This window comes from Amia ocellicauda, chromosome 7 (genome assembly GCF_036373705.1).
Source record: "Amia ocellicauda isolate fAmiCal2 chromosome 7, fAmiCal2.hap1, whole genome shotgun sequence".
Taxonomy (NCBI): Eukaryota; Metazoa; Chordata; class Actinopteri; order Amiiformes; family Amiidae; genus Amia; species Amia ocellicauda.
Genome location: NC_089856.1, coordinates 29,107,271 through 29,135,184, shown reverse-complemented (window position 1 = coordinate 29,135,184; position 27,914 = coordinate 29,107,271). Strand labels below are relative to the sequence as shown.

Here is a 27,914-nt window from a genome sequence, read left to right as displayed (position 1 = left end):
TAGGTTGCAGGCATTTATAGATAGAAATACAAGGGTATGTGTCTACAGTGTGCATCAGATCTGCCTGTAACAATCTATGTTGTACATAATCATAGGGAGACATCTCGAGTATTATTCCAAGAACAAACTAATAATAACAACTGACATACACTTCTGAAAGGTGTGGCACAATAGTAGGGTGCAATTGTTTAGCCTCTGATGAAGAAAACCTCTTGAAAATGAGCTGTATTACTATTTCAGGAATCTAGTAAAAGCCAGTGTGATTCAAATCTTGATACATATTGAGCTAGCTAATTTTCACCCCCTGTGCTATGCATGTAGAACAGCAGCTGTGGGATATTTTCCTCAGTGTAGGTAGGCAGTGAGCAGTAGCCCCAGGAATAGCTGTACGATGAGGTGGATATAAATGGAAGGGGCAGCATTGCCTGTGACATGCTTTGTGGAGGTGGCGGAGGTGAGGCAGTGGTCTTGGTTCTCCCCAATGCAGGCTGCGTATGCTAGAGCATGGGCGATGTAGTTCTGCTCCTGGATGCCGTGGAAGAGGTGCGCCATGGGTCCACGTGCCATCATTGCCACATCCTCCCCTCCGTGTGTCTCAGTGTCTGTGGGCACGGCAGACTGCTGCACATAGTCCTTGGAAGCTGGGAGAGGGTGGAAACATCAGTCCCTGGCATCTTTGTTTTGCGTGTGTGTGCATGTGTGTGTGTATTGTGGGAGAATGTCTGTATGTGTGTGGGAGTGTGTATGTGTTGGAGAGTTTGTGTGTGTGGGAGCGAGAGAGACAGATATAATGTGTGGGAGAGTCAAGGTATTTCAGCTCAAATAATTTAAAACAATTATTTTCTCAATCTCAAGGTCCATCAGATTCTCGGGGGCGATCTCTGCGGACCACACGATAAAAACAGTATAATGCAAGAAAACAGAAGGCGTGTATACAAAGTTATAATATGAACAACTGTAACACATGAGACCTTTCTAGGTTTACAATTATTTAAACTGAAATAAATATATTTTATTTAAATTAAAATTTACATTGAACTGTAAGATCATTCTTAGCTTCACCTGTACAGAACTTCACCATAAACATTCTCACTAGTCATTTTGGTCAAACATTAATTAAGAATTAGTTTTATGTAAAGCAGCTCTATGGAAAGGTCACAAAGCGAGTATCTCCCCTTTACCTGTGTCTACTCCTCTGATGTCAGGCCGCTTGTTGTTCATGATTTTATATCCGGGGCCATTCCCATACATTAGCGTAGTATATGGTAAGAAATCGTCTCCAAACAGAGGGGATTTTCCTACAAGTTAAGCAAGACAATGAAGTGTTATGAAGTGTTATTCCAGTAATACAGTCTGAATAAAGCAGACACACACACATACCAGGGGGAAACCATTCAACCATTAACAGCATGCTGGAGACACTGTGCACTGTGAAGCAAAGACCTGACAGAGTATAACACGCCATGTTGTTTCCCATGGCAACCTGCAGTTAAATGGTTTCCTCACGCAACTGTACTGCCCAAATTAACCTTAAATTCTTGTGGGTGCTCTTTTTTGTATTAGCTGCTGCTGACTTGAAAATAGTTAACATAATCCTGATCATGTACAACTTATACAGTACTGGTCAAAAATTGTAGAACACCCCAATTTTTCCAGTTTGTATTGAAATTTAAGCAGTTCAAGTCCAGTGAATATTCTGAAATGGTACACAGCTAAGTGGTAAACTGCCAGAGGTTAAAAAGATTTGTACATTTCAGAGTTATATACTGTTACTACACCATCTTAAGTATTATTTGTCAGTGTTACACACAGCTCCTGTGCATAGAAGTTACACTGTATTCCTACAAAGCTTATTCTCTTGGCTACCAGCGTGTTTCATTCTCAAACACATCCGATTTACATTTTCTGTGTCACCCGCCGTCATTCAGAGCCCGGGGGGTAAACGCGCAGTCTGCTCTGGAGGGGTCTCATTCAGACGGTCACAGATCACTCAGTTTTGATCATATTTCTTTGCAAATAGGCTTGTTTTGTTCAGAACAACCTAATGATGAATCCAGTATATATTATTTGACACACATCAAACACAGAGAAGTTCAGATCCAATTATGTAAAATCGTTGTGTATTAGTACACTGTAAACAGTTTTCCATCTTGAAATTTTGAGCTCTCTACAGGTGTGTGTTGCTTCTACCAAAACATGGATGGTCTTGCTTTGATCAGTAGACTGCCTGGTTCCAGAATATGTCATAATTGTCAATATTTAATGAGATTTTTATTCCTACTCAGACCAAGTATCCCCCCACACCCCATTTCAAAATGCGGATTCTCAGCTTAGCTTTCATTAGATACCAAACACTTGGCAAACAACACAACAGTGAAGAGTACACATGGGATTAAAGAGAAGCAAATGGATTTGGTGCCCTTTTAACGTTGTAACGTTGTTCCCCAACATACAAAGCATAGGGTTACTGGGTCTTCTCCACAAAATACACACTACACCAAATAACACAATTGGGCTTCTCCCACTTATCCACATATGGTCATACGGGTAAGAGTACAGGTAGAACTGGGAATAATGTCACCATGCACCACCCAGTGCAGCTGGCACTGTGACAAAGACACAATAACGTCCAAAGAGATAGTTATTAAATGCTAACTAATCTGGAGGTGATGAACTACTGTAAGACATTGTGTGGTTCGGTAAGGGATTAGTTCTTCACTTTAACTTGATTAAGTGTTCACCGCTTGGAACTAAATTAATCATGAGGCTTGTTAACGAGGAAAACTGTGAGCAGGCACTGCTGATAAACGCAGAGAACGAAATACAGTAGGCACAAATACAGCAGGGCGTGATGCAGAAGGTCATGCAGAAGTCTTATACTGTAACCAAGTATCTCTATACTGGTCATTGGTACTCCCTGTGTCCCATGGTCTATGTCCCAACAGAGTTCCTAAATATTGAGACTTATTAAAACCTTTAGATTTTAGCTTTTACCTGGTCTGCACAAAAAAAAAACTGCTGGAAGTCTGGTTTGTCTGTTTCCACTTAACACAAATCTTATTGGATATAATGATGGACAGACATGGTTTCAGCTCTCTATGGACCCATTTGCATTAGGGGCAGTCACAAGCTTATGGCAACAGCCTACCTAAATGAGGGGGAAATCTTAAATCTAGAACCTAACAAGGTAATCCAATCTTGGCCAACTTTTAAAGAGCATTGCAGAACAAATAAAAAGATCAAAACAACCGAATAATTATGTTTCAATTACTTTAATAAGTCAAGAGTTCATCTGGAACGGAAACCAAACGAAAGTGACACTCCCAAGGACCAAGACCAAGAGACTTATTTTGAAGGAAGCTAGAAAGGGTAAATTATTAGAGACCTATTAAATATGACTACAAGCAAATAATTGGACCAATTTAGTGTGCAGGCACTGTGGCTCAGCAGGGCCAGGGTCTGCCTGCTGCAGACACATGGGCGCCCCTCTAACGTAATGCTGGATGCTCGTCTCATTTCAATTAGTGTGTTCGTTATCAAGATAATTGTGTTCTTACCACAGTCCCGGGGGACCAGCCTCAAGGACTCAAGGGCTCAAGGGGAGTGGTGTCAGCCCAGCCTAGTGGAGAACAGGCTCAGTAGTGGGTGACTAAAATGAATTAAGGTGAAGCAACAGCAAGTGGAGTCTCCCCGGACACTCACACTGGGCTTACACAACCACTCGGGAATGTGCAGGCTAAGAGTGCATTAGGCTTACAAGTAAGGGGCTTTACAGCTGGGGCTATCTTAGGCAATTATTCTGCTGTGCATGCACAACTCGATAAGACCCTTCTTCTTGCAACATGAGGATAAGAGCCAACTAATTTATGTGTTTTTTGTACTTAAACCCTGCTTGAATAAAATAAGAAGGCAGAGGAGTCTTCATTCTAGAGTGGAGAAGTGGGAGCTGGGAGATATGAAACCCCCCATCACTCGCTGGGTGACCTTGAGGTTCGGACCACACACACGGCTCTTATTTACCTTTTTCATTTGGTGTAATTTACACCAACACTCCACCATTTGTGTTACTGTTGTCCTCCAACCACCTTCCATGGACACGGTTTCATGTAAGCAAACCTTGACTGACCATTACCAGGACTGTATGACCCCTGATGATACAGTTAAGATGGATAAAAATGTTTCATCCTCCATATGGGGGAACGCCCGTCCTCAGACTACCCCCTGTGCACTTCTTACCATCTCCATGATGGAACCCTTGTTCTAAATTCTGAAGGTGACGTAGATGGGAGATACTCTCACTCCTTGCGTGTATATGATGCACATACCAAGGATGGGGCTTCCTCTGAAGGGGTATCCATTGAAGTTGAAGGAGTGAGAGTGATCCCCAGTGACGAGTGTGAGTGTGTCATCATCACTGACGAGCTCCAGTGCCCGTGAGACCGCCATGTCCAGTGCCACAGTCTCGTGCAGTGCCATGGCAGCACGGGCCGCGTGGTGACCCTGGTCAATACGCCCGCCTGTGTGAGGCCAGACAAGAGGCAAACTCTGACATTCAATGAACAACAGTAATGCAGTCAAGACAATCATAGCAGACTAGACAAAACATTGACACCTGATGAACAAATTCATTTTTATTAAGCCATTTCATCCAAGGCAAGACTTTTTATCATGATGTGCAACAGACCATGGTGTGTAGTGTTCACTCAGTGCTCACCTTCCACCAGTAAGAAGAAGCCCTTGGGATTTTTCTGTAGGATCTGGATGGCCTTCTCCATTGTCTCTACAATGGAGGGGTCCATGGCAGGGTCTCTCTCCATCTCAAACCTCAAGTCCCCAGGTTCAAACAGAGCTGCAGGGAGAAACAAATGCAGACTTAAAGCAGAGACAGAGAGGACCAAAGTATAGACTACCAAAGAACACAGGGCTGTGCCAACTTCAGCACAAACACCATTAGCATGCTTTACAGACAAGGATGAAAAGAAAGGTGTCACTCACCCATCAGATAATCTGTAGTGTTGGGGTTGACAGCATCAAAGTCTGACTTATTCCAGACGTAGTGAGCAACCTGAACAAATGAACACCCACTGAGTTGGCACATGTTAGTGTGGATGTACAAAGGCAACATCTGGTGTCCTGAGGGACACACTGCGAGATCCAACTATGTGTGAGAGCCACTATATGAGTGGAAGAGGCTGCAGTTTGGCAGAGTCTCCTGTAGGCACACTTGATTACTAACATTTGAGAAATTTAGAGGAAGGCCACAGCATGTGGGGTGGAAATGAGAACTGTCATCAGATTCTGGTTTGGAGCACTAGAGCACGGGTTTATAATATATACAAGAGTCTGCTGCTCACAAAGTCTTTAGCAGCTCACTGTTGAGCAGCAGCAACGAGGCAGATGTGCTTTTCTGTACCTTCCCAGCTTTGCTCTTCTGCCACTCGGAGATCAGATCACGACCGTCCCCACGTTTGCCCCGTGCCTTCAGGTCAGAGGGGTACTCTGGGTCCTTGGTGCCTTGGGGGGTCATGTACTTCCGACCTCCTCCTATGATCACCTGTCAAGAACAAGAACAAGATCATAACACAAAACATTAAGGACCTGTCAGAATGCAGTGATGGAAGCAATGCACCCTCTTCCAAAGCATTTCAGATTTTACGGACTTGTAGAAATTGCACTGAAGGAAAAACTAATTCATGGATAGTTTGCTCACATCGATGTCTGTGTTGTAAACCAGCTGGTGGGCGATGTCCTTACATCCCTGCTGCTTGGCGATTGCTGGCATATCCGAGTCTGAGTACCACTTGCGGTAGGCACTGTGGGCGTAGGCTGATGCAGGGGTGGCGTGCTGGACGCGTGTTGTCGTCACAATTCCCACAGACTTACCTGCAATGGGAAATAGCATATTGGAATTGCTTTCTGAATTTCGTCCAGTGAGATCATTCGGCTATTTAGTGGGGGGGTTTAACATGGGTTGCTCCTCACTGGGACCCAAGCAGAGGTCACCAGTGAACTGTGATTCTTTCCAGCCCCCTCCTCATCTCCACCAACCCAACAAGGTGATAGAAATTCTGTTTCATTATGATCCATTCACGTAAGAACTTCAGGAGAAAATAGCAATCTCTGCAAAAGGCCTTAGCAACTCCTCCTTTTCGAGAATGAACTTTGCTCTGTCATGTTCTCTGTGTCATATAAATGTACTGCACACACAAATTGCCCTTTGGAAATAATTAATTGATATATTGCCCTTTTATTATGAAGAGTGCCCCTAAGAACAGTATAAGGCTGTAAAATGTTCTTTTGCGTCACCTGAAGACTGCACTGCCTGTTAAACAGGGGTGTTTTGTCTATTAACTGTAATATTCAGGTCAAGGCCTCCTGGTTTGCAAAATATTTACAGGAAAATGATACGGTCAACTGAAGGTTGCACGGCACAGCTACTGCACAGATTTAATTGGGAATACATAACTACATAAGAGGACGAATATGAGTCAAAAAGCATCTTCTTTGAAAAACGAGTGTCAGGCCCTTCAGGGTGAGCCAGGCTGATGTGTTAGTCTCTGCTCTGTTTTGAGTTTGGGCTTTTGTTAAATGCATACTAAGTGTGTCTTGACCGCTCATTTGAGCACATCTGGGCTCTGTCAATATCTGTGCATCGAATGCTGGGTACCTGCATCTTTGGCCCATTTGAGAATGGACGTGACCTCATTCCCCTTCTCGGAGCGGCAAATCCCATTCCGGCCTGCAGCGCTCAGGCCTACGGTGTTGAGGTTGGACTTCACCCCACACAGGTAGGCCGTGCCCGTGCTGGAGCTGTCTGCAATCTGGAAGTCCACACTGTAGGTCTGCAGGAGAGGGGGGGGCAGGGGCATTCACTCACTCACTGGGTCAACCCACAGAATATACCTTTTCTTTCTTTATATAAGAACACAAGAACATAAGAAAGTTTACAAATGAGAGGAGGCAATTCGACCCATCATGTTCATTTGGCGTCCAAGTGGTCCAAGTTTTGATAGTTTTGATAGTATAGTTTTAATAGTTTTTCTTAATAACTTTCAAATCCAGATGTACTTACAATTTGTAGCATATTTACTGTATCCACATTTCCAAAAGTGGTAATAAACTCAGCATAAAATTCAGCCCTTTTTGCTTAAAAAGGTCGGCAGTGTTTGATTCAGAAGAGCCGTTAAACGCCAGGTGTAGGTATAGCATGAGCTGTGCACCTGATGCCGATGATGAGTGAAGTCACTGGCCAGCCCATTTACCCTGGCTTTAGGCCTACTATTTACCCTCCCTCACAGAAATTACAGGAGGAGCTTCTCTGTGAAGACCCGCTGTTCTACCCTGACTGTGAAGAGAAGCTTACAGACACAGTGCTTGTGATGAGCATTCATGAGCTGCAGTCTAATTATTTTAATGTATTCACCACTGACAATTTTCACTGACTCGTTGCCTTTGTCATTCTCGAGCAGGAAAACAATTGCCCAGTTACAGCATATTCCACTGTTAGGACAACATCAGCTCTCCTCCATTATCAGCCTTTCATCTCCCAATATGAGGGCCACTCAGGGGGGACTTGAAAGCGAATCGAGGAAAAAGACCCTTTCAGACATCCCTGGAATTACAGCAACCCAGCTAAACGCGGGCGGCTCTGGAGTTTGATCTCCACTTCTATCCACAGACGCTGATAACCCATCATGATCCCTCACTTTCTCTGTCCCTGCAAACACACTCTCACTGCAACAATGAGACATTTCCTACCACCACTTAAACCCAATGATTCAGTAAAAACAAACTGAAAAACAGAGAGTTACCGAGACAGGTAGTAGAGGCTAGCTGAACCAAGGGTTCAGGGTAAGGGGACTCCTGTTGATTGTTTTCTTTACACTGAACAATTGCTTTCTGTGTGCCCTGCGCTTCAAAATAGAAGTGAAACGTACATCCTATTGTACGTAAGCCTGTTTGACGCATGATACGTCCTGTAATATCTGCTGTGCTGGATCAGAGTGTCTACATAATGATCCATTATTATAGCTGTACATGTCTCCTAATTACACCTTAATTAAGTCAAGGCTTGTTTTGTAAGTCAGTCATTTGTGTGTGTGAGTGTGTGTATCTGATTTCTTGCAAGTTATCGGAGGGCCACTTAGTAAACAGCCTTTAAAAGAGCACTGAGTCACCATCAGTGAAACAGAGTACAGATCACAGCTGAAACTGGGAGCTATTGGCTCTGTATGTCATTTGAGCAGTTTACTTTGCACAATCACTATGGCTTTATTCCACTGAGGGGCCTTATCAAGACTGATTAGCTCCTGGAAATCATATTGTTCTGCTCATAATACCGACAGCAGTCAGCAGAAAGCAAAGATAAGCCATGCCAGATGACTACATAACCTCCCACCCCTCTCAACTGGGTAATAACACCATTTCTACTCCCCCGTAACTGCACTTCTGTGGCTTCATACCCTGCCATTCAATATATTAAAAAGGAATGGATACAAGCAATGAGCCCACCTCACCTTGGCCAGACCCACATATGGGAAGGTGTCCATGGCCATCACAGTCTCCTCCCCAGTCTTGTTCTGCAGCTGTCCCTTTAGAATCCGGGCTGCTGTTATTGTGGTGACGCCCATTCCTGTGGGCAGCACAGAAGGAGATGGGTACAGCTGAATACCCAGCAACACTTCAAACCAACAGTGCATGTCCAAGTCATGCTGGTAAAGCCATTGTATGAAGCAGCTGTATCAGTTTTTAAAAGTCTATATTCAAACGATTACAGATGAATCTATTTTTTGGCATTTGACCATACCTACACTCTTGCTTACTTTGGCAATTTCCAAATTTTACAGTTGTTTTATTAAAATGTGAGGTGTTCAGGAGAAAAAACTCACCATCTCCGAGGAAGAGGATGATGTTTTTGGCCACGTTGGTATTGTGCCGAAGGCTGAGAGCAGAGCGGAGCGTCTGCTGGGCCTGCTTCCTCCAGAACGCAGGGTCCTCCTCCTCCACTGATACACACACACACACACACACACACAAACGCAACTCAGCACTGATCACAACAGCCTTACTCACTCCTGACCACACTGGACTGAGAAGGACTGAAACCAAACCAAACCCTGGGGCTTCAGCTTTCTTCAGAATTAAAGTAAATTGTGAATAGGTGCACTACTCATCAATTAAATCAAACAAAACACATTTTAGCACAAGAGGAGAATATGAAGAGAATTACACACTCTGCGGTGTAAAAATATTGTGTTATATTTACATTAAATAGACATCTATGCCTTTAAAATGCCAGTGAAATAAAATCAAAAGTATTTAACTTTATTAGCACTGGTAAACAAAAAGCACAGTAGGACATCAAAAAGTTTTTGCACAAATCATGCTCTGATTATAGTGCCCTACCATGCCCTGATTTGGGTTGCCTACTGCTGTGGTCAATTATCTAGCAGCTAGCACCGGTCATGGCACACTTCAGCTGAACGAGCAGAAATTACAATGAGAAATTGCTTAGTATCAACTTGCACTGAGTTAAGTGCATACATTTTCTTTGGGGCTGCTGACCAATGTCACTGCTTTTGTAGATCATAATCTCATCTCATTCAAATAGAACATTTCCAGCTATTCACCCACTGCACACTTTCAACATGTAAATCCATTTATTCTGACTTCAGAAAATGATCGTTATAAAAAAGCAACAACATATTAACAATTTCGAGGAATATAATCAAGTTAAAAATATGGGCCACTAGAAGAGGTTTCCTACCTGGGGCAGCTGTTTTTGCAGCAGGCAGACTGGCCAGCAGGCACAGACACAAGACACAGTATCTGTAAGATGCCATCCTCTCGTTGAGGGTCAGTCCTGCACACTGTCTAAGTTACACATGTGTACACTCTATCTGTATATCCTTCAGCTCAATTCCTGCCAATCAGGGCATTATTGGGGTATCATAAAATATTATACATAATTCCCAAGAAATTACCTGGGAGGCTGGACTGAAGTGGTCTGCTGTATTCAGCTCACCTATCAGAATGTAGCAGCGTGGTCATAAAAAAACACTTTTCTACTTTGGGAAACCATTGCTGGCTAGACTTTCAACTGTATCTACCCTTATCAGGCTGTTATGAAAGACAGAAAAAAAATCTGTGTAAGTTGCCACAGTCCAACTGAAAGAAATATAACAAGTAAAGTCCAGTAGTTTACAGAATTAGAGATCCCTACCGTATGAAAATGAGCCAACACAGAGTACATACAGTATAGACAAACTCCAAGCACAGAATGGGCTTCATGCAGTGCCTGACACAGACACTAAAGCAGAAGACAGGGATTTATGCCGTTGCCACCCGACAGAGACCCCAGAATCCTGCAGGGTGTCCTGAGCACAGCCCCAAAATCTGGGAGAGGTGGTACACTGCATTTCACCAGGGGCACAATATAATATCCACAGATGGGGGAGTGTGATATTGAATCTCATTGTATCTAACCATGAGGGATCCCGCTCTGATTCACTCGGGGAATAGCTGCAGTACACGATGTCTGTGGTACAAAAGTGCTTTGTGGACAAACTGTATGCTCACTAAAGAAGGAAATGAGAGAACATAGGAAACAGGAGTTTATTGGTTACAGTGCTTCACTTTTTCCACATTTTGTTATGTTACAGCCTTATTCCAAAATGGATTAAAATCATTATTTTCCTCAAAATTCTACAAACAATACCGCATAATGACAATGTGAAAGAAGTTTGTTTGAAATCTTTGCAAATGTATTATAAATAAAAAACAAAAAAAAGCACATGAACATAAGTATTCACAGCCTTTGCCATGACACTCAAAATTGAGCTCAGGTGCATCCTGTTTCCACTGATCATCCTTGAGATGTTTCTACAGCTTGATTGGAGTCCACCTGTGGTAAATTCAGTTGATTGGACATGATTTGGAAAGGCACACACCTGTCTATATAAGGTCCCACAATTAACAGTGCATGTCAGAGCACAAACCAAGCCATGAAGTCCAAGGAATTGTCAGTAGACCGCCGAGACAGGATTGTATCGAGGCACAGATCTGGGGAAGGGTACAGAAAAAATTTCTGCAGCATTGAAGGTGCCAATGAGCACAGTGGCCTCCATCATCTGTAAATGGAAGAAGTTTGGAACCACCAGGACTCTTCCTAGAGCTGGCCGCCCGGCCAAACTGAGCGATCGGGGAGAAGGGCCTTAGTCAGGGAGGTGACCAAGAACCCGATGGTCACTCTGACAGAGCTCCAGCCTGTCTCTGTGGAGAGAGGAGAACCAGCCAGACGGAAGCCACTACTCCGTAAAAGGCACATGACAGCCCGTCTGGAGTTTGCCAAAAGGCACCTGAAGGACTCTCAGACCATGAGAAACAAAGATTGAACTCTTTGGCCTGAATGGCAAGCGTCATGTCTGGAGGAAACCAGGCACCGCTCATCACCTGGCCAATACCATTGCTACAGTGAAGCATGGTGGTGGCAGCATCATGCTGTGTGGATGTTTTTCAGTGGCAGGAACTGGGAGACTAGTCAGGATCGAGGGATAGATGAATGCAGCAATGTACAGAGACATCCTTGATGAAAACCTGCTCCAGAGCGCTCTGGACCTCAGACTGGGGCGAAGGTTCATCTTCCAACAGGACAACGACCCTAAGCACACAGCCAAGATAACAAAGGAGTGACTACAGGACAACTCTGTGAATGTCCTTGAGTGGCCCAGCCAGAGCCCAGACTTGAACCTGATTGAACATCTCTGGAGAGATCTGAAAATGGCTGTGCACCAACGCTCCCCATCCAACCTGATGGAGCTTGAGAGGTCCGGCAAAAAAGAATGGGAGAAACTGCCCAAAAATAAGTGTGCCAAGCTTGTAGCATCATCCTCAAAAAGACTTGAGGCTGTAATTGGTGCCAAAGGTGCTTCAACAAAGTATTGAGCAAAGGCTGTGAATACTTATGAACATGTGCTTTTTATTTTTTTATTTTTTTTATTTTTTATAATACATTTGCAAAGATTTCAAACAAACTTCTTTCACGTTGTCATTATGGGGTATTGTTTGTAGAATTTTGAGGAAAATTAATGATTTTAATCCATTTTGGAATAAGGCTGTAACATAACAAAATGTGGAAGAGTGAAGCACTGTGAATACTTTCCGGATGCACTGTATGGCCTAGGTTCATTTTACAATTGGCTTATTATATTATTATTATTATTACTTAGTAGTAATAGTAGTAGCAGGGGTCTTTAATTAGTCTGTTCTGTAGATCAGACATCGTGTTTTCCTAGATTTCCTTGATTAATTGATGTGAAATGAATAGAGAAATAAATAAATAAGCCAACCCAGCTGTCAGGTGTTTGATGACAGCACTTGATCTTTTATTGTTGGCCATAATTGCAGCACTGTTGTACACCCCAGATCTGGCAACCGCACAAAAGTCCACAGGAACACTGCAGAGGGAAGTGCAGAGCGAAGAAAACATAGCCTTTCAGAAAAGGCTAATTGAAGTGGCAGATTAAATGAGTGATAGAGCGCCATCTGAACTGGCAGAGAGCTCTTTGGAAAAACCTGTCCTGACTGATTTCGGAAACATGACCTTTAAATTCAGCTCAGTGAAAAGGCACTTCAGTAAAGAACACCGGGTTTTTTTGCCCATAATGAGCTGCACCTGCTGCAGCTATGACTTGCATTGTATTGGGCCATTACCGAGCCAAACATTCAAGCTGCTCTTTTTGTAACCTTTCACCCGCCACCAATAGAAGCCAGTGTGAGCTGAATCAAACTTGCTTGCATCCTGGGGAGTTCTGGGATAGGAGACCTGTGTCTTTTGTGGTCCTGGCAATGATCACTAAAGTTCCCATGGCCCTGTTCAAAAGAGCATGGTCTACCAACACCTATACAATGATTCAATGTAACAGATATAATGAAAGCTGGTGCAGGAAACAGAACAGGAAGCCAAAGAACCCAATGTTTTTCCAGGAAAATGTCCAGTGCTGTTGTTTCTACTGGCAGAGCAATGGTAGATTCTGCTCTGTGGCTGCTGGCCCTGGATTCAGTGGTTTGTGAGGACGAAGTATCTCACTGAGAGCCAGGGCAGTCTTTCACTTTATTGGTTGCAGATGCGGTTTCTGCACTATAGTTTAACATCACTGTATAACTCAGGGGTTCTCCAAACGTTTTGTTTAAGTCTTGGAGGAGACCTCTAGAAAACCACACCATAAACATTTAGTTTAACAAAACATAAGCTCATTAAAATCACTTTGAACAACAACATGGGTAATTACTTTCCCACATGCTGGAGAAACCGAAGCGTAAGTCTAGCCCAGAGTAAAATAGAACACTAATTTCTTAACTTCTAATTTAATTCCCTTACATTTGTCTACCCACAAGCAATTATAAGACCTTTCCTGCCTTCATATATATCCCTCCTTCCATCTAGACATGACTCCAGCCTCAAACATGCCATCAACGGTTAGGTCTGGCAACAGAATTAGAGATCTCAAGTGAAGGGCACCCACCTACGCTGTATAGCATTTTAACTATTTAACTTGATATAGTTCCCTATAAATTGATAAATTAGTTGTAATAAATGTAAACCTCTTGGTAAATGTCAACAATGTTGCTTGGAATTCATACATTATAGAAGAAGAAAAATATCCACAGGAAGTCTTTAATTTATTATAAATATGAAGAGTCCAACATTGTTAGGTGAATAATTTGAACTCTTGATTTTGCAAGAAAGGAAAACATTGCTGAACGTCAGGACAGAAAGCACAACGAGCATGGCTATTAAGCAAAGTTAATATGTATAGTATACATGGACATATGCACACAACTGGTGCACAAGCTTTAATATATAAGTCTGTATTAAGACAAAGGCAGACAGACAAGAAGATTTTATAGATCACACCTAAATTCAGCAATTATTAAAATGTGGAACAAATATCAGATCAAGGTAGTGAGTCAGTCTGGGCTACAGCTGGGCCAGGCTGCAGTTGGACAGCTGGGTCATTCAGTCGTCAGTGTACACACCAACAGGACCAGAGCAATGACCGGTGTCCAAACTGCAGGAGTGGCCCGGTGGGGCGAGGCGCTGACAGAGGGCCAGCTGGGCATGGGGGCCAAGGCTGGCACCTTGATGTCCTGGTTGCAGCGGGCGGTGTGGGGTCCCAGACAGGCAGCGTAGGCCAGAACATGGGCAATGAAGGTGTCCTCATTGGTCCCCCGAAAGAGGTGTGCCCAGGGCCCACGGGCAAACACTGGCACATCCTCCCCACTGTGCGTCTCCTGGCGAAGGGGCACTGCACTTTGCTGCCTGTAGTTGGGGTCACCTGGGAACAGAGGGGCACCCAACAGGTAAGTCTTAGAAAACATGATTATAGTATCTATATATATTCTCCTTCACCAGTGCTTTCTCCAGTGGTTCTCCCTGCTTGGCAGCCTTTGGGTTTGCATGACCAGAGCACCAATATGTGACACTGCCCACAACTTCAGTGAACTACACAAGCACCCTGGTCTGAGTTTTAATTTTCCACGCTTGCTATTTAAATGCACTATATACCCGCACCACATCTGCCATACTGCTGTACTTTGAAATGAACTCTTACTCTTATCAGGACTCCAGCAGTCTCACCGCACTTGCTACTCTATACTACGATAACACTGTGATTTTCCACTGTACATGAAAACACAAAAATACAACCACCTTAAAAAAAATATTGAATCAATACCAGCAACTGCAAAAGCAATGAACAACACGTGATGCTGGTGCTTGGAATTATTGTAACCTTTAAAAAACGTGATTTAAAAGCTTTTAAAATATTCTTTCAGCTCATTATTTCAGCAGGCTACTTGTTGAAGCCTCTTTTAACTGCACAAACAGCCCAAGGGCAGAGTCATAAGGTTACTGAGAAAGATGAAGAGAAAAAAAAAAAGGCGTTTTGTTTGCCAGAGCTGGGTGATTCTCAGAGTGCTCTTGAAATGTAATTCAAATCAATTACATCTGATTATACCAGCAGGCAGTACATGGCATTTAAAGTCCTTGAGGTCATTTAGCTTGACGAGACCAGAAAAAAGAAAACAAGAAAGTAGGTATAATTGTGAACTCAACAAAACTTTGCAGTTGTATATTTCAATTGCTTTGTCATTCCCCCCCAAGGAAAACTAGTTTTGCCTTCCAACATTTACAATCCCAGGGTGTTGTTTGTTTCTCTCCAATTCAATGTTTAGACTTCAGCTACAAAACGGATGCATGTCCTGTAATTCGAATACTCTCTCCCAGTGCTGTGCATCAGTCAGGCAGAGTCTGCACCCAAGGTTACTGTGTGCGATGTCAGTCCCATCTGAGAAACTAATAAAGCAAAGAAGTACAGCCATCTATCAAGGCCAGGGAGCTGTTTGGCTTTCTGAGCAAAAGCTGTAATAACTCACGACCCCAAGTCTGACAGGGCTGTCTGGCAAGACAAGGCTGTACCTACCAGAGACGGCGGTTAGAATCCGAGCAGGGTCTCTGAGCACACACGCTACATGCCTCCCAAACCATAACGTGCGTCTGTGCACACGGGGACATGATGAACTATTGTGTGTGAGATTTCTGCAGGCAAACAAACAAATCTGACAGCTATGGAAACTAGTAGGTGGACCATATCACCCTGTGGAACTTCATTCAGAAGGAAACAGTCCATTATATTTACAGGATGTGGCCCAATGAGTTCTTTTAAAAGTGGGCTTGAAATGTAGGCATGATCAGATACTCTCTTTGCTCGGGTGGATTAAAGAGACAGCACTCACTGGTGTTCTTCAGTTGAGGATTGGCCCGACTGCCATTGGCCAGACTGAAGCCAGGACCGTTCCCATAGGTCAGAGAAGTGTAGGGTTTCCCATCCACGTCACTCACCACGGGGGCAAAGCCTGGGAAACGGAGACGGAGACAGAGACAGAGACAGAGACAGAGAGAGAGAGAGAGAGAGAGAGAGAGAGAGAGAGAGAGAGAGAGAAGGGACAAGCAAAGCACAGGTCCTTGTTGCGCTGGAGTTTAATTCTTTAACAATATTTCACAAGACATCACTCTTAAAGTACCAAAGATTGGGGTCCCCCGGTCAGTGTAGCCTCCCAGGCTGAGCGTGTGGGAGTGGTCAGCTGACACCACGGTCAGAGTGTCTCTCTCATTTGTCAGCAGAGCTGCACGTTCCACAGCCTCGTCCAATAGCATTGTCTCGTACAGGGCCAGCTTGGCTTTTCCATCGTGATGACCCACGTCAATCTTTCCACCTGGAGGGGAGAGAGCGAGGGAGGGTAGGATCGGTCACATCTGTCTCATGTAGTTTTAATTTTGTTGTGAAAGATTATTCTGGTCATCTTAAATAATTATCATTACATAACCATAGATTGCCATGGCTGATACTTAAGAGACACAAAATGGTGTCAAGAGCTTTTCTCTGCTAAGGTGAATGATCTCTAAATGCAAACCTGGCTTCACTATCCAGCTGAAGAAGAGAAAGGATAATGACAGAGGTTGATGATACTAGGGAGGTTTGGGAAAGTCCTAAGCTCAGAGACCATTGCAACTGCTGCTTTTTTTAGTCCATGTTCTGCCTACTCATATTGCGAGCTCTCCTCCTACATTAGTTGGTGTTATGCCCTGGGTGAGTGTGCCAGGCGGGATGCCCACCCTCCACGAGCATGAAGAATCCTTTGGGGTTCTTGCCCAGGATCTTGAGCGCAATGTCCACCATGTCGGGCAGGGAGGGGTCTGAGCTGCTGTTCCTCTCCAGTTCATAGGACAGGTCCTCTGGCTCAAACAGGCCTGCACACATATGGAGAGTACAGCATAAAACACAAACATGACCCTCGTGTGATTAAGACCTTTAGCAGACGCCTCGAGGAGTGGAGGACCCTGAAGGACCTTTTTGATTCTCCCATAGAGTGGTGGGAGATGATGAAGAAAAGAACCAAGGGCTACTTCATTCAGCTGGGGAAACGGAAAGCTCGCGAGAGGCGGGCGAGATATTTCCATCTAAACGCCCGCCTCCAGCGCCTGAGTCTTTTACAGCTCAGAGGCTTCGACCTAGCTGAGGAGGTGGCCCGGGTCAAACTGAGTCTCTCCGCCCTCTATCGGGAGGAGCAAGAGAAGATCAAGGTCCTTTCCAGGGTCCGCATCATGGAGGACGATGAGAAATGCAGCCGCTTCTTCTTCAAGAAAACGAAGGAGAGGCGGCCTGCAATGTCCTCCATGATCGACTCCTCGGGGCAAGAGGTGGAGGGCAGAGAGGCTGTTGAGACAGTGGTGCGGGATTTCTACAGGGAGTTGTACGACCAGAAGGTGGTGGATCAAAATCTGATCCATCACTTTCTGTCCCTGTTGGAGTCCCGCAATGAGGGGGACGAGGAGGAGGAGGAGGATCCAGAGATCACCACCACTGAACTCTCCCAGGTGATAAAGAGTCTTAACTCTGGAAGGACACCGGGTCCCGACGGGATCCCTGCTGAGTTCTATAAGATCTTTTGGGAGGTGCTTAAGGAAGATCTGGGCCAGGTCCTGGGGTCGATGTACAGAGAGGGCAGATTGGCCCCTTCGATGAAGAAGAGTATCCTCTCCCTTCTTCACAAGAAGGGAGACACGAAAGATCTGAGGAACTGGCGGCCAGTCAGCCTCCTGTGCACCGACTACAAGATACTGGCCAAAGCACTGACGCTCCGGCTGCAGCGGCCACTCCCTCAAGTCGTGGGTCCCGACCAGGTCTGTGGTGCCCGGGGGAGATCGGCGGCCGACAACGCCATGCTGCTCAGGGATGTCGTGGCCTACTCGAACGAGAGAGGGCTTCCCCTGGTCCTAATCAGCTTGGACCAGGAGAAAGCCTTCGACAGAGTGGGCCACGAATACCTGCAGCTTGTTATGGAGAGGATGGGTCTCGCTCTTGGCCTGAGGAAGTGGGTCAAGATCATCTACAGCGGCCTAAGCAGCAGGGTCCTTGTGAACCGCCACCTGACCGAACCATTTCCGGTCAGGTCGGGGGTCCGGCAGGGTTGTCCCCTGTCGGCCCTGCTGTACGTCCTCTGCTTGGAGCCGTTCATGCAGGCGATCCGCCGGGACGTCCGGGTGACAGGTTTCCATCTCCCGGGTTCCGGCGGAGAGCAACTGAAGGCCCTGGCCTATATGGACGACGTGGCCGTGGTCTGCACGGACGCTCCGTCCGTGGCCAGGGTCGAGGAACTGCTGGACGGCTTCTGCAGGGCGACGGGGGCCGCTGTGAATAAGGCCAAGAGCGAGGTCTACCTCTCCAGGGCATGGCCTGTCGGCCGGGGCCTGCCGACCGTGTTCCCTGTGAAGCCGTTTATCAAGGTTCTGGGGATCACGATCGACGGGACCAACACGGGCACCCGGAGCTGGGAGGAGGCCATAGCAAAGGTCCAAAGGAAGATCCACGGCTGGAGCACAAGGACCTTGACGATGGCTGGTAAGGTGCTGGTCGTAAAGGCCATCCTCTTCCCGATACTCCTCTACGTAGGAATGATCTTCCCCCCAGACAAGGGTATCGCAAAACTAGTGACCCGAATTATATTTCGGTTTGTCTGGGGGAGCAAAATGGAGAGGCTGAAAAGAGTGCAGATGGTGAAGGGTACCCTGGATGGAGGCAGGGGGGTCCCGGACGTTGTGCGGCTGATAAAGGCGCAGGGGCTGGCCTATGTGGTTAAGAACATCCAGGCTGCTGGCAAGAAAGTGAGTTTCATGAACCGCTTTTATTTTGCCAGCAGCCTGAGACCATTCGGCCTCTGCGCCATGGACAACACCAGGCCGCACTCGTGGGATCCCCCGCCGTTCTACAGGGCGCTCCGAGCCTTTGCGCTCGAAGTAGGCCTCCATAAAGTCGTGCTGGCCTCCTGGGATTATAAGACCATCTGTAGTCAGATGAGATCTGCCCAGGAGACCAGCCGGATAGAAGATTTCCCTCCCGAAACCTGCCGGTTTATCTGGGCTAACGCTACGCACGTTTGCCTCACGAACACGCAGAAAGATGTCTCCTGGATGGCTGTGAGTCGGTGTCTCCCCACCCGAGTGTTTATGCACAGAAGGGGCATAGCTCCTTATGACACCTGCCCCTATAAGGGTTGCCTGGGGAAGGAGACGGAGGCTCACATCTTTAGTGAGTGCCCCTCCGCCCACAGGGTCTGGCTCCTGTTTTCTCCGTTCCTCCACAGGTTCGCCGTTCCTGCGCGGGCGACCGCCCAGCAGATCCTATACGGTCCAGCCAAGGGAATTTCTACATCTACCTTGAGGTGCTGGTGGCGTGTCGTCTGCGCAGTGAAGCAGGCACTGTGGGAGGGACGGAACATCTGTTTGTTCAATAAGCAGGAGCTGGACCCGATCGTCATCGCGCGGAGGGGCATGGTGTTTGTGAAAGACTACGTCAATCTGGAGGTCCATCAGAGGGGCAAGGAGGAAGCCTTTAAGAACTGGCGCATACAAGATCTGGGGGAGCTCAGGATCCCATGATGGGACCCACCTCCGGGGACGGTTAGTTCCCCCTGCTGGAGCCCGAGTCCAAGATCTTTTAAAGATCTTTTAAAGATTTTAAGAATGATTGTTTTTAAAAGAAGATTTTAAATAATGAATCTTAATTGTTTTTAAAGATTTAGTTGTTTTTAAATCACACTGTTTAGGGTTTTTGGTAGAGTTTTGTTATATTTTTTTGTCAAATACATTGACCGTTTTGGGTTTAATTTAAAATGCATTAGACTTTTTTGTTTGTTTTTTATTTTTACTTTTTAATTGTTTTTTTAATTTGTTTAATGCATTTTCTGTTATTTTCAATGTATTTGACTCTTTTGTTGGTGTGCAATTTTTTTGCTTTTATCACGTTTTGTTTATTTGATTTGAGCACGTTTATTTTAAAGTTTATTGTTTTAGTTTGGTTAAAAATCACAAGATTTTAAAAATTTTAAGTGATTTTAAGGATTAATATGTCAATGTTTTTAATCACAAGTATTAAAAATTGAATTGTTTTTATTGATGAAAAGAAAATACTTAAACCAATAAACAGTATAAAACACAAACATACACTGACAATATAGTACAGCATACCCTATAGACAAAACCTGGTAATACAGTACAGCACAACACAAACACACGGACAATGCAGTATAGCCCAGGTGCCCACACAGAGGAGGGTGATCTATCTACGTACTTATGTTGGTTTGTATTTTTGCAATTACCAAAGCTAAGAGGGGAGGATTCAGTGTCTTGTTGGAAGTCAGTGGCTTGTTGCTCACTGTACAGAGACAGTACAATGTTGCCCTCTTGTGGCCATGTTTTGAAGAAAACATGGATTGAACCCCTGAACCCACAGATGTGACTTCAAATCAAGGGAATACACATCTTATAATTCATACATTTCCTCTCAGTTTGAATAAGGCAGCAAGTGATGAAAAATAAATCATGCTGAGCCTTCAGATGAGTCTCCAGGGTCTTTATTGAAATGGAACCTGTGGTAAGGGTCAAATGTCAAAATCATTTTGATTATGAAATTCAAACTCAAAAAGCAAGAGACTACATAGAGGTTTCAATTAAATCCTCACCTAAAAGATAGTCAGTCTTGTTTGGGTCCACTCTGTCTAGATCCGCTTTGTTCCACACATAAGAAGCATTCTGCACGACAGACCAAACACAGAGACAGAGATGAACATTAATTCTCTCTCTCTCTCTCTCTCTCTCTCTCTCACACACACCTCTTTCACTCACCTTCCCAGGTTTCAGCTCTCTCCACTTGTCAATCAGATTGACCCCATCTAATCGCAGGCCTTGGTAACGGGCGTCACCATTATACTCGGGGTCAGGGGTCGCAGCAGGGGTCATGTACTTGCGGCCGCCCCCCATTATGACCTGGACAGGAAGCACACGTCCTTGTCAATACAACAGTATGCTATACCACTGTCTTTTCCCAATTCTGACTATCATACAGGTTTTAAAGTACTCTTGTTCCTTCTAGGTTGATTAACAAGCTCTTCCTTTCATCCTCCCTCTGTCAATTTCTCATGTCCCAGCTCCCTCCCCCTCCCTGTGTACCTCTATGTCAGGGATGTTGTGGACGAGTTGGTGAGCGATGTCAGTGCAGCCCTGCTGTCTCTGCTCAGCTGGCATGTCGGCGTCGCTGTACCAGTTGCGGCTTGCCGTGTGGGCATAGGCAGGGGCCAGTGTGGCGTGCTGTACCCGCGTGGTGGTTACAAAACCTACTGATTTACCTGCAAAAGAGAAAGAGACAGCAAGAGAAGGAGACGGGCAGAGTAGAGATGCCAAGGGCAGCAGTAGAAGATGAGGAGGGAGACAGAGCATTGATTCAGAGTGAGAATGGGAGGAGGAGGAAGATGGAGCAACTGTGGAGGAGAGGGAGAAGGAGAAACTAATCACTGACCTTCCTGTATGCAAATATCGTTTAACTACACACCAATCATTTTCTGACCATCCAATCTTTAACCTCTGTACTTGAATCTGGTGGTCTGGAGGTCCCCTGTGAATCCCATAAAACCAGGTTCCCCTCCCAACCATAGTCCTGCTGATACATACCTGCCTCCTTGGCCCAGCGCAGCACGGAGGTGACCTGGTTTCCCGCAGTGGAGTTACAGAGCTCAAAGGTAGCTGCGGCGCTCAGGCCGGCTATGAACTTGTTGGTCTTCACGCCACACAGGAAGGCCGTGGCGGCGCAGGTGCTGTCTGCGATCTGAGAGTCGGTGCAGTACGTCTGCGGGCAAACAGCGCAAAAGGCAAGGCAAGTTACAAGTGGGATGGTCTCCCTAAGTGACCAATGACTTCCAACTCTCATTCTTTATTTCCATGTTACTGACTGTTATGATTATTAAACCATTTCAATGGCTAGCGTAGAGGTAGTATAATAGCAGGTAGGTAAGTGTCCTTGATACTCTGTTAGAAAGTGTAACTATATGCATGTCAGAAGCAGGAGAACAACAGAACAACAGACCCAAGGTAACAACTAGTGACAGAACTGGTCAGGTGTGTGGGTTTGCCTCTCCGTGCCCACAACGCGCAGGGGAAGGTTTACCTTGGAGAGCGCAGTGTAAGGGAAGGTGTCCATAGCCAGAGTGAACTCCTCCCCACTGCCACCCCTGAGCTGGCCCTTCAGGATGCGAGTGGCAGTGATAGTGCTCATGCCCATTCCTGCAGCAAGGAAAGAAACAAACACCACCTTGAGAAACCCACAGGTTATTACAGAGATACTTGCACGCTATCACCATCACCCTATATCGATCCGCTGCTGGATGCATGCCTCTCCAGAATGTTTCCACTTTGATCTATATCTGCTCTTTTCCATGTCACGCCTGCTATGTTCATGATTTCACCTTCCCATCATTTTTGTTGTCATCCTCTAGGTGTCTTCTCATCTCTTTGGTTCCATTCAATAGTTTCCTTTGTCCATCTTTAATCCGTTCTTCCTGCAACCTGTCCAACCCATTGCCATTTCAACATTTTCAGGTTCAATGATGTCACATCTCTCATTTGTTCTCGGATGCATTCATTTATTTCTCTCTTCCTGTTAATCCAAGCATACCTCTTCCCATGCTTCTTTGTGTCCTCCACAGTTTGTGTATCATTGTATCATGTACATATTCATACACGTGTGTGTGTGTGCGCGCGCATGTAGTCAAAGGATATACTTAGCTTAAAATGTCTTATTTTACTTAATATAATAAGTATGTCATAGCTTTATCCAGTGTTCACATACAATAAAATACTTGGGATTGGAGAGACACTATGTGAAGCCTCTCTGAGCAGATGTGTCGGTGTGTGGTGCATACCATCCCCAATGAAGAGCAGCAGGTTCCTGGCAGTGGTGGTGGAGTCTCGCCGGGACAGGCTGCTCTGGACACGCCGCTGGGCCAGATCAAACCAGAACTGTGGCTGCCGCTCCTCCTCTGATCAGCAACACAGAGATATTGAGCAAACACACACACACCAACGCAAACATGGACAGGCAGTGTTCAAATACACACATACTGAGCTAATACACACAAAAATATACACACTAAGGCCTAGACCAATGCCAATCTTTGTGGTTTCATTTATTGACAGGAGCCACATTCCACTCCTGAGAAATTACAAATAGGATGTAGGTTTGTAATTTCCAATTCAAAGGGAGTGAGTGAGTAAGATAGTGAGGAAGTACACCCACATGCCACACGCCCACACAGACACAGACACACTGAGTAAATATATACTCTCTCACACACACACATGCATGCAGAGAGGCACTGAACAAACAGAGCCAGATACTACAAACAGACAGACATGTTCCAAAAAGAGACGCATGCAGAGAGAGGCATTTAGAATACTGAGCAAATACGCACACGCACACAAACAGAACTCTGAGCAAATGTACAGAGACGGCAGTTTTCAGACATTTGCTCCAAAGTGAAATTTGCGACTTCCCACCCCACATACAGTAATTTGAATAAAAATTAACATATATGTCTAACAGTTGACGTCAAAGGTATGGAAAATAGCAATTATAGTTTCTTTTATTGTTGATTGGTTTCTTGCTGCTTTGAAATCAGGCTGCTAGCACTTCTGATATGAAGGCTGTCTATTCATGTTCCATATCAATGATTATCTGAACATTCAGCTGACCTATCCTGAACTAGGTAGCAGCAACAATTTCAAAAGATTACTTCATTCAAGCAGACTCCCCAGTCACGGAGATGGCTCACTCTAATTTTCAACAATTTTGTTCAACATCCCCAACTTTGTTTTAAAAGTTTAATAATGTTTTGTCTGCTTGCATTTGATAATTCACTCATTCAATCGGTTACATTTATACCATGAAACTTCAGTTCCTTGTTGAATGCAAGATGCCCTTGAATAAGGGTGTCAGCCACACACATGCATACATATTCATCCATCTATTTTCAATCTTCAACTTGAACAGGGTCACGATCAAATGCATACATGAATAAATGAGTCATCTTACCTGGGAAGGGAACAGTCACAGTCAGGGATAGAGAGAGGTAAGTGAGGCACAAGGTCAAGCTCAGGAGTGACCACATGGCTGTTGCTGCAGGAACGGTCTCACTGTCCTCTTTTATACCGAGCTGAGGGCTGTAGCGTGACAACTGTGCCACGCAACCAAGGCACGGGGCACAATAGACCATGGTTATCCAATAGCGTGTCCAATTAATCTTGTTAGCACGCTTACAAAACCTTACAATAAAAATAAAACACAGGGAAGTTCCTGTTGCGATCTAGTGACTTGAGGTGGACTAGAGCTTTTCATGTAGGTCAGGGTTTCAAAACACAGCCCCAGCTCCCACACACCTACACAACCATCACCTCAGACACAATTATTCATTAATAGCACTTTTCCCACTAGGTGGAGGTTCAAAGCCCCATATCACACTCCCCAATCTCTACCTAACCACCACATTGTGGGGAAATAAACTCTCATAACCTGCACAGAGCATGCCGAGGCCGATGGTTGACCTATTCTACATTAGTGCTGATCTACAGTACACCTGTATTGAATTCACATACCATGCTCAGTGCAGTCTGGTGAACAGTGGACATCTAACGTCCGAGCACAACAGGGAAGCAGCTAACCCCCACATTTAAAGGCTTTTGCTACTGCGGACACTTTCACTTTAACTTTTTAAATGATAAGTCACGAATGTATTACAAAACTTTGGTTTTATACTAAAAATGGGACTTATTTTTTTGGTTGGTTTGCTTTGACTAGTGCCCGGTTTTCACTGGCGGACACGTCCAGACACTTAAACGGGTGTTTCCACTGGCTGAAGCGTCTGGTTTACTATCTGGTGCCAGACGTGGCCGTAAGCGTCCATCACGCCCACTAAGGAAATACTTCTCTTTCAGAAGCGGAGATGTGTGCTTAACTTGCAGACAGACAGGGAAGAGATCAGCTATATTATGTTGGAAGATATAATCTCAAGTGCCGTGTGGGATCACAAAGAAATTAGTTTATTAGCAGCATGGAGTGAAATCCACGTACAGAAACAATTACTGTTTACAGCTACAGTTAAAAACTTGGATTTCACAGGACCGCGGTGCAGTGCTGTGACTAGTTAAAAATAAACTGAAGGATAATAATCAGAGCAGAAGCAGATGATTTTATTAATATTTTATGAACAACTGGATAGTGTTTCGGGCTGTTGTCCTGTGGATGGTTTGCAGGTCTGTTGTATAAGGACTAACGATTTCAGTTAAGTGAGTTGTGCCAGGTGGATCCAGTTGGAGCCTGTTAGGTGTGAATTGTGGGCAGGTAGACAAAAGGGTACTTAAAGTTTCTGTTGAGAAAGAGCTGCACTGTTTCTCGGTAACAAAAAAGTCAAGCAGTTGACCAAGGGACAAAAACCAACAGCCACCAAAAAATTAAAAATAAATTAAAATTAAAAAACTTGCAAAATTTAGAAGCATGTGGCCACTACAATGTCAGGTTTGCAGAATGATTACCTTCCTGGATGAACTCATCCAAGAAGATTTCATTTGTGAATGTTGTCAGCATGTTGAAGTCCTAAAGATCAAGGTCCATGATCTTGAGGCTCAGCTTGTTGATCTGCGCCGTATTAGTGATATGGAAGAATTAGTCAATCAGCCCATGAGAGAGATGGTGTGCACGCCAAAACCTAGGAGTGTTGACACCTTAGAGCAGGAAAGTGTAGAGAACTGCTGGGTTACAGTAGGTCATAACCACAGAAAAGAGCATGCACAACCCTTATAGACATCCCAAGAGCTAGAAATGCCCAACAGGTTCCAACTGCTGGACACCGAGTTGGACAGTGATGGCTCTGAGGGTGATGGGAGGGCAGCTGAGCACCAGAGCACCATGGTGCCCACTCCCCCCAGAACAGGGAGGTAGTTATAGTAGGAGACTCAATTCTTAGAGGTGTAGATCACACAGTGTTCTAGTGATAAGGAGACCTGCATGGTATCTTGCCCGCCTGATGCTCAGGTTGCAGATCTCCCTAAACTAGTAGACGGGCTACTGGACAAAGCCGGGGGGATTCCACTGTTCGTGGTCCACATTGGAACCGATGACATAGGAAAAGGTAGGGCAGAGGTTCTGCAAGACAAATTTAAAGAGTTAAGAACTAAAGAGCAGAACCTCCACGGTAGTTTTCTCCGAAATACATCCGGTACCACGTGCCAGGCCTGGGAGACAGGCAGAGATTTGAAATTTTAACACATGGTTGAAATCTTGGTGTAGGGAAGAGGGGTTTAGATGTATTGAGCATTTGGATAGATGGGACCTGTACAAACCAGACGGTCTACATCTAAACAGAAAGGGGGCTAATGCATTAGGAGAGCGTATGGGCAAAGCAATTGAGAAATCATTTAAACTAGAGACCAGGGGGGCAGGGAGCTCTGACAAATGAGAGATGTTCCACTAAGGAAAGAAAACAAAGGCAAACTGCTAGCAGGAAAGTCCTGAAATGTTTGTACCTCAATGCAAGGAGTATAAGGAACACGATATTAGACCTAGAAGCCACAGTGCTAGCATGTGACTATGATGTTGTAGGAGTGACAGAAACATGGCTTACAGAAAATGATGGGGATGAATACAAGTTGAAAGGATACACACAGTTTAGGAGAGACAGGCAAAATCAAAGAGGTGGTGGGGTAGCATTATATGTCAAAAATGACTGAGGCAGAAGAACTCAAATTAGATCCTAGTAACGAAACAATCTTTGTGGGTGAAACTTTTGGACAAGAGATGTGGAGGATTAGTGGTAGGAGTGTGTTACAGACCACCCAATTCAGATATTCAGAAAGATGCTGCATTGTACAGTGTAATCAAGACTGCATGTAGCAAGGATGTGGCTGTTATAATGGGGGATTTCAAGTTTCCCAAACTGAGACTGGGAAAGCCCAGCTTGGACTACAGAAGCAGAAATAGAAATGGTTGAGATGGTAAATGACTGCTTTCTTTCTCAATTTGTCAGGGAACCAACCAGGGAGAGTGCATGTATTGACCTGATATTTTCAAATGACCAAGATAGAGTCAGAGGGACTGTGATCACAATATGGTTAGCTTTGAGGCATCCTTTAAAAAAAAAAAAAAAAAGGACCGATTTACAATTTAAGAAAAGCAAACCTTGAAGGTATGAGGCGGCACTTAGAAGAGGTTGACTGGAGCACACTGATACAGATTCAGTTGAAAATGGATGGTTATATTTTAAGAATATACTACTTGAGGCGCAGGAGAAATTTGTACCAAAACGTAGCAAATTGAGGACCAAAAAACACTGGCCAAAATGGTTTAATAGAGGTATGCAAAAAAAAAAAAAAAAAAAAAAAAAAAAAAAAAATGAAAGAAAATGTATAGCGCATACAAAAGGGATAGAGATGAAACAAAATACAAAGAATATGTTGAACTGCAAAGTGATCTTAAGAAAGGCATCAGGAAAGCAAAGAGGGAAATAGAAACATAGCTCTTGAAGCTAAAACTAATGCAAAAAGCTTTTTGTTCAATACTACATCAGCAAGAGGTCAATAAAGGAGGAAGTGAAACAGATAAAGGGCAAAAATTGAAGTATCTTGGAAAACGAACAAGATGTGGCAAATGTTCTAAATGAGTATTTCACAGAGGTTTTTACAAAAGAAAAGACAGATAACATGCCACAGGTTAACAATCAATCCAGTCAAATCGTAAGGGAGATCAGGATAAATGAGGAGGAGGTACTAAAGGGACTAGCAAAATTAAAAACAAACAAATCACCTGGGCCAGATGGTATATTTCCAACAGTACTTAAAGAAATGAGGGAAATTATTTATAGGCCACTAACTCAAATATTCCAAATGACACTTAGAACAGGGGATGTGCCAACTGACTGGAAGACGGCAAATGTCATACCAATCCACAAGAAAGGGGGAAAAAACGAGCATGAGC

The 27,914-nt window shown here is 44.6% G+C and overlaps 2 protein-coding genes across 2 annotated transcripts; both read right to left on the bottom strand.

Moving 5' to 3' along the window:
* LOC136753164 (alkaline phosphatase) lies at nucleotides 1-9,890 on the bottom strand. Its single transcript, XM_066709048.1, has 11 exons — nucleotides 9,767-9,890; nucleotides 8,889-9,005; nucleotides 8,517-8,632; nucleotides 6,668-6,842; nucleotides 5,711-5,883; nucleotides 5,414-5,554; nucleotides 4,996-5,065; nucleotides 4,715-4,849; nucleotides 4,326-4,517; nucleotides 1,182-1,298; nucleotides 1-641 (listed from the first exon to the last, which is right to left on the bottom strand). The coding sequence occupies exons 1-11, from the start codon at nucleotides 9,840-9,842 to the stop codon at nucleotides 346-348; spliced, it is 1,608 nt and encodes a 535-aa protein (XP_066565145.1). The 5' UTR covers nucleotides 9,843-9,890; the 3' UTR covers nucleotides 1-345.
* A 3,783-nt stretch (nucleotides 9,891-13,673) lies between these two features.
* Nucleotides 13,674-24,162, bottom strand: LOC136753854 (alkaline phosphatase-like). The gene is made up of 11 exons (XM_066710238.1): nucleotides 24,084-24,162; nucleotides 22,813-22,929; nucleotides 22,059-22,174; nucleotides 21,566-21,740; nucleotides 21,068-21,243; nucleotides 20,744-20,884; nucleotides 20,581-20,650; nucleotides 16,676-16,810; nucleotides 16,084-16,275; nucleotides 15,796-15,915; nucleotides 13,674-14,336 (listed from the first exon to the last, which is right to left on the bottom strand). Exons 1-11 carry the CDS (start codon nucleotides 24,160-24,162, stop codon nucleotides 14,014-14,016), a joined length of 1,644 nt encoding a protein of 547 aa, XP_066566335.1. The 3' UTR covers nucleotides 13,674-14,013.
* Nucleotides 24,163-27,914: the final 3,752 nt, after the last annotated feature.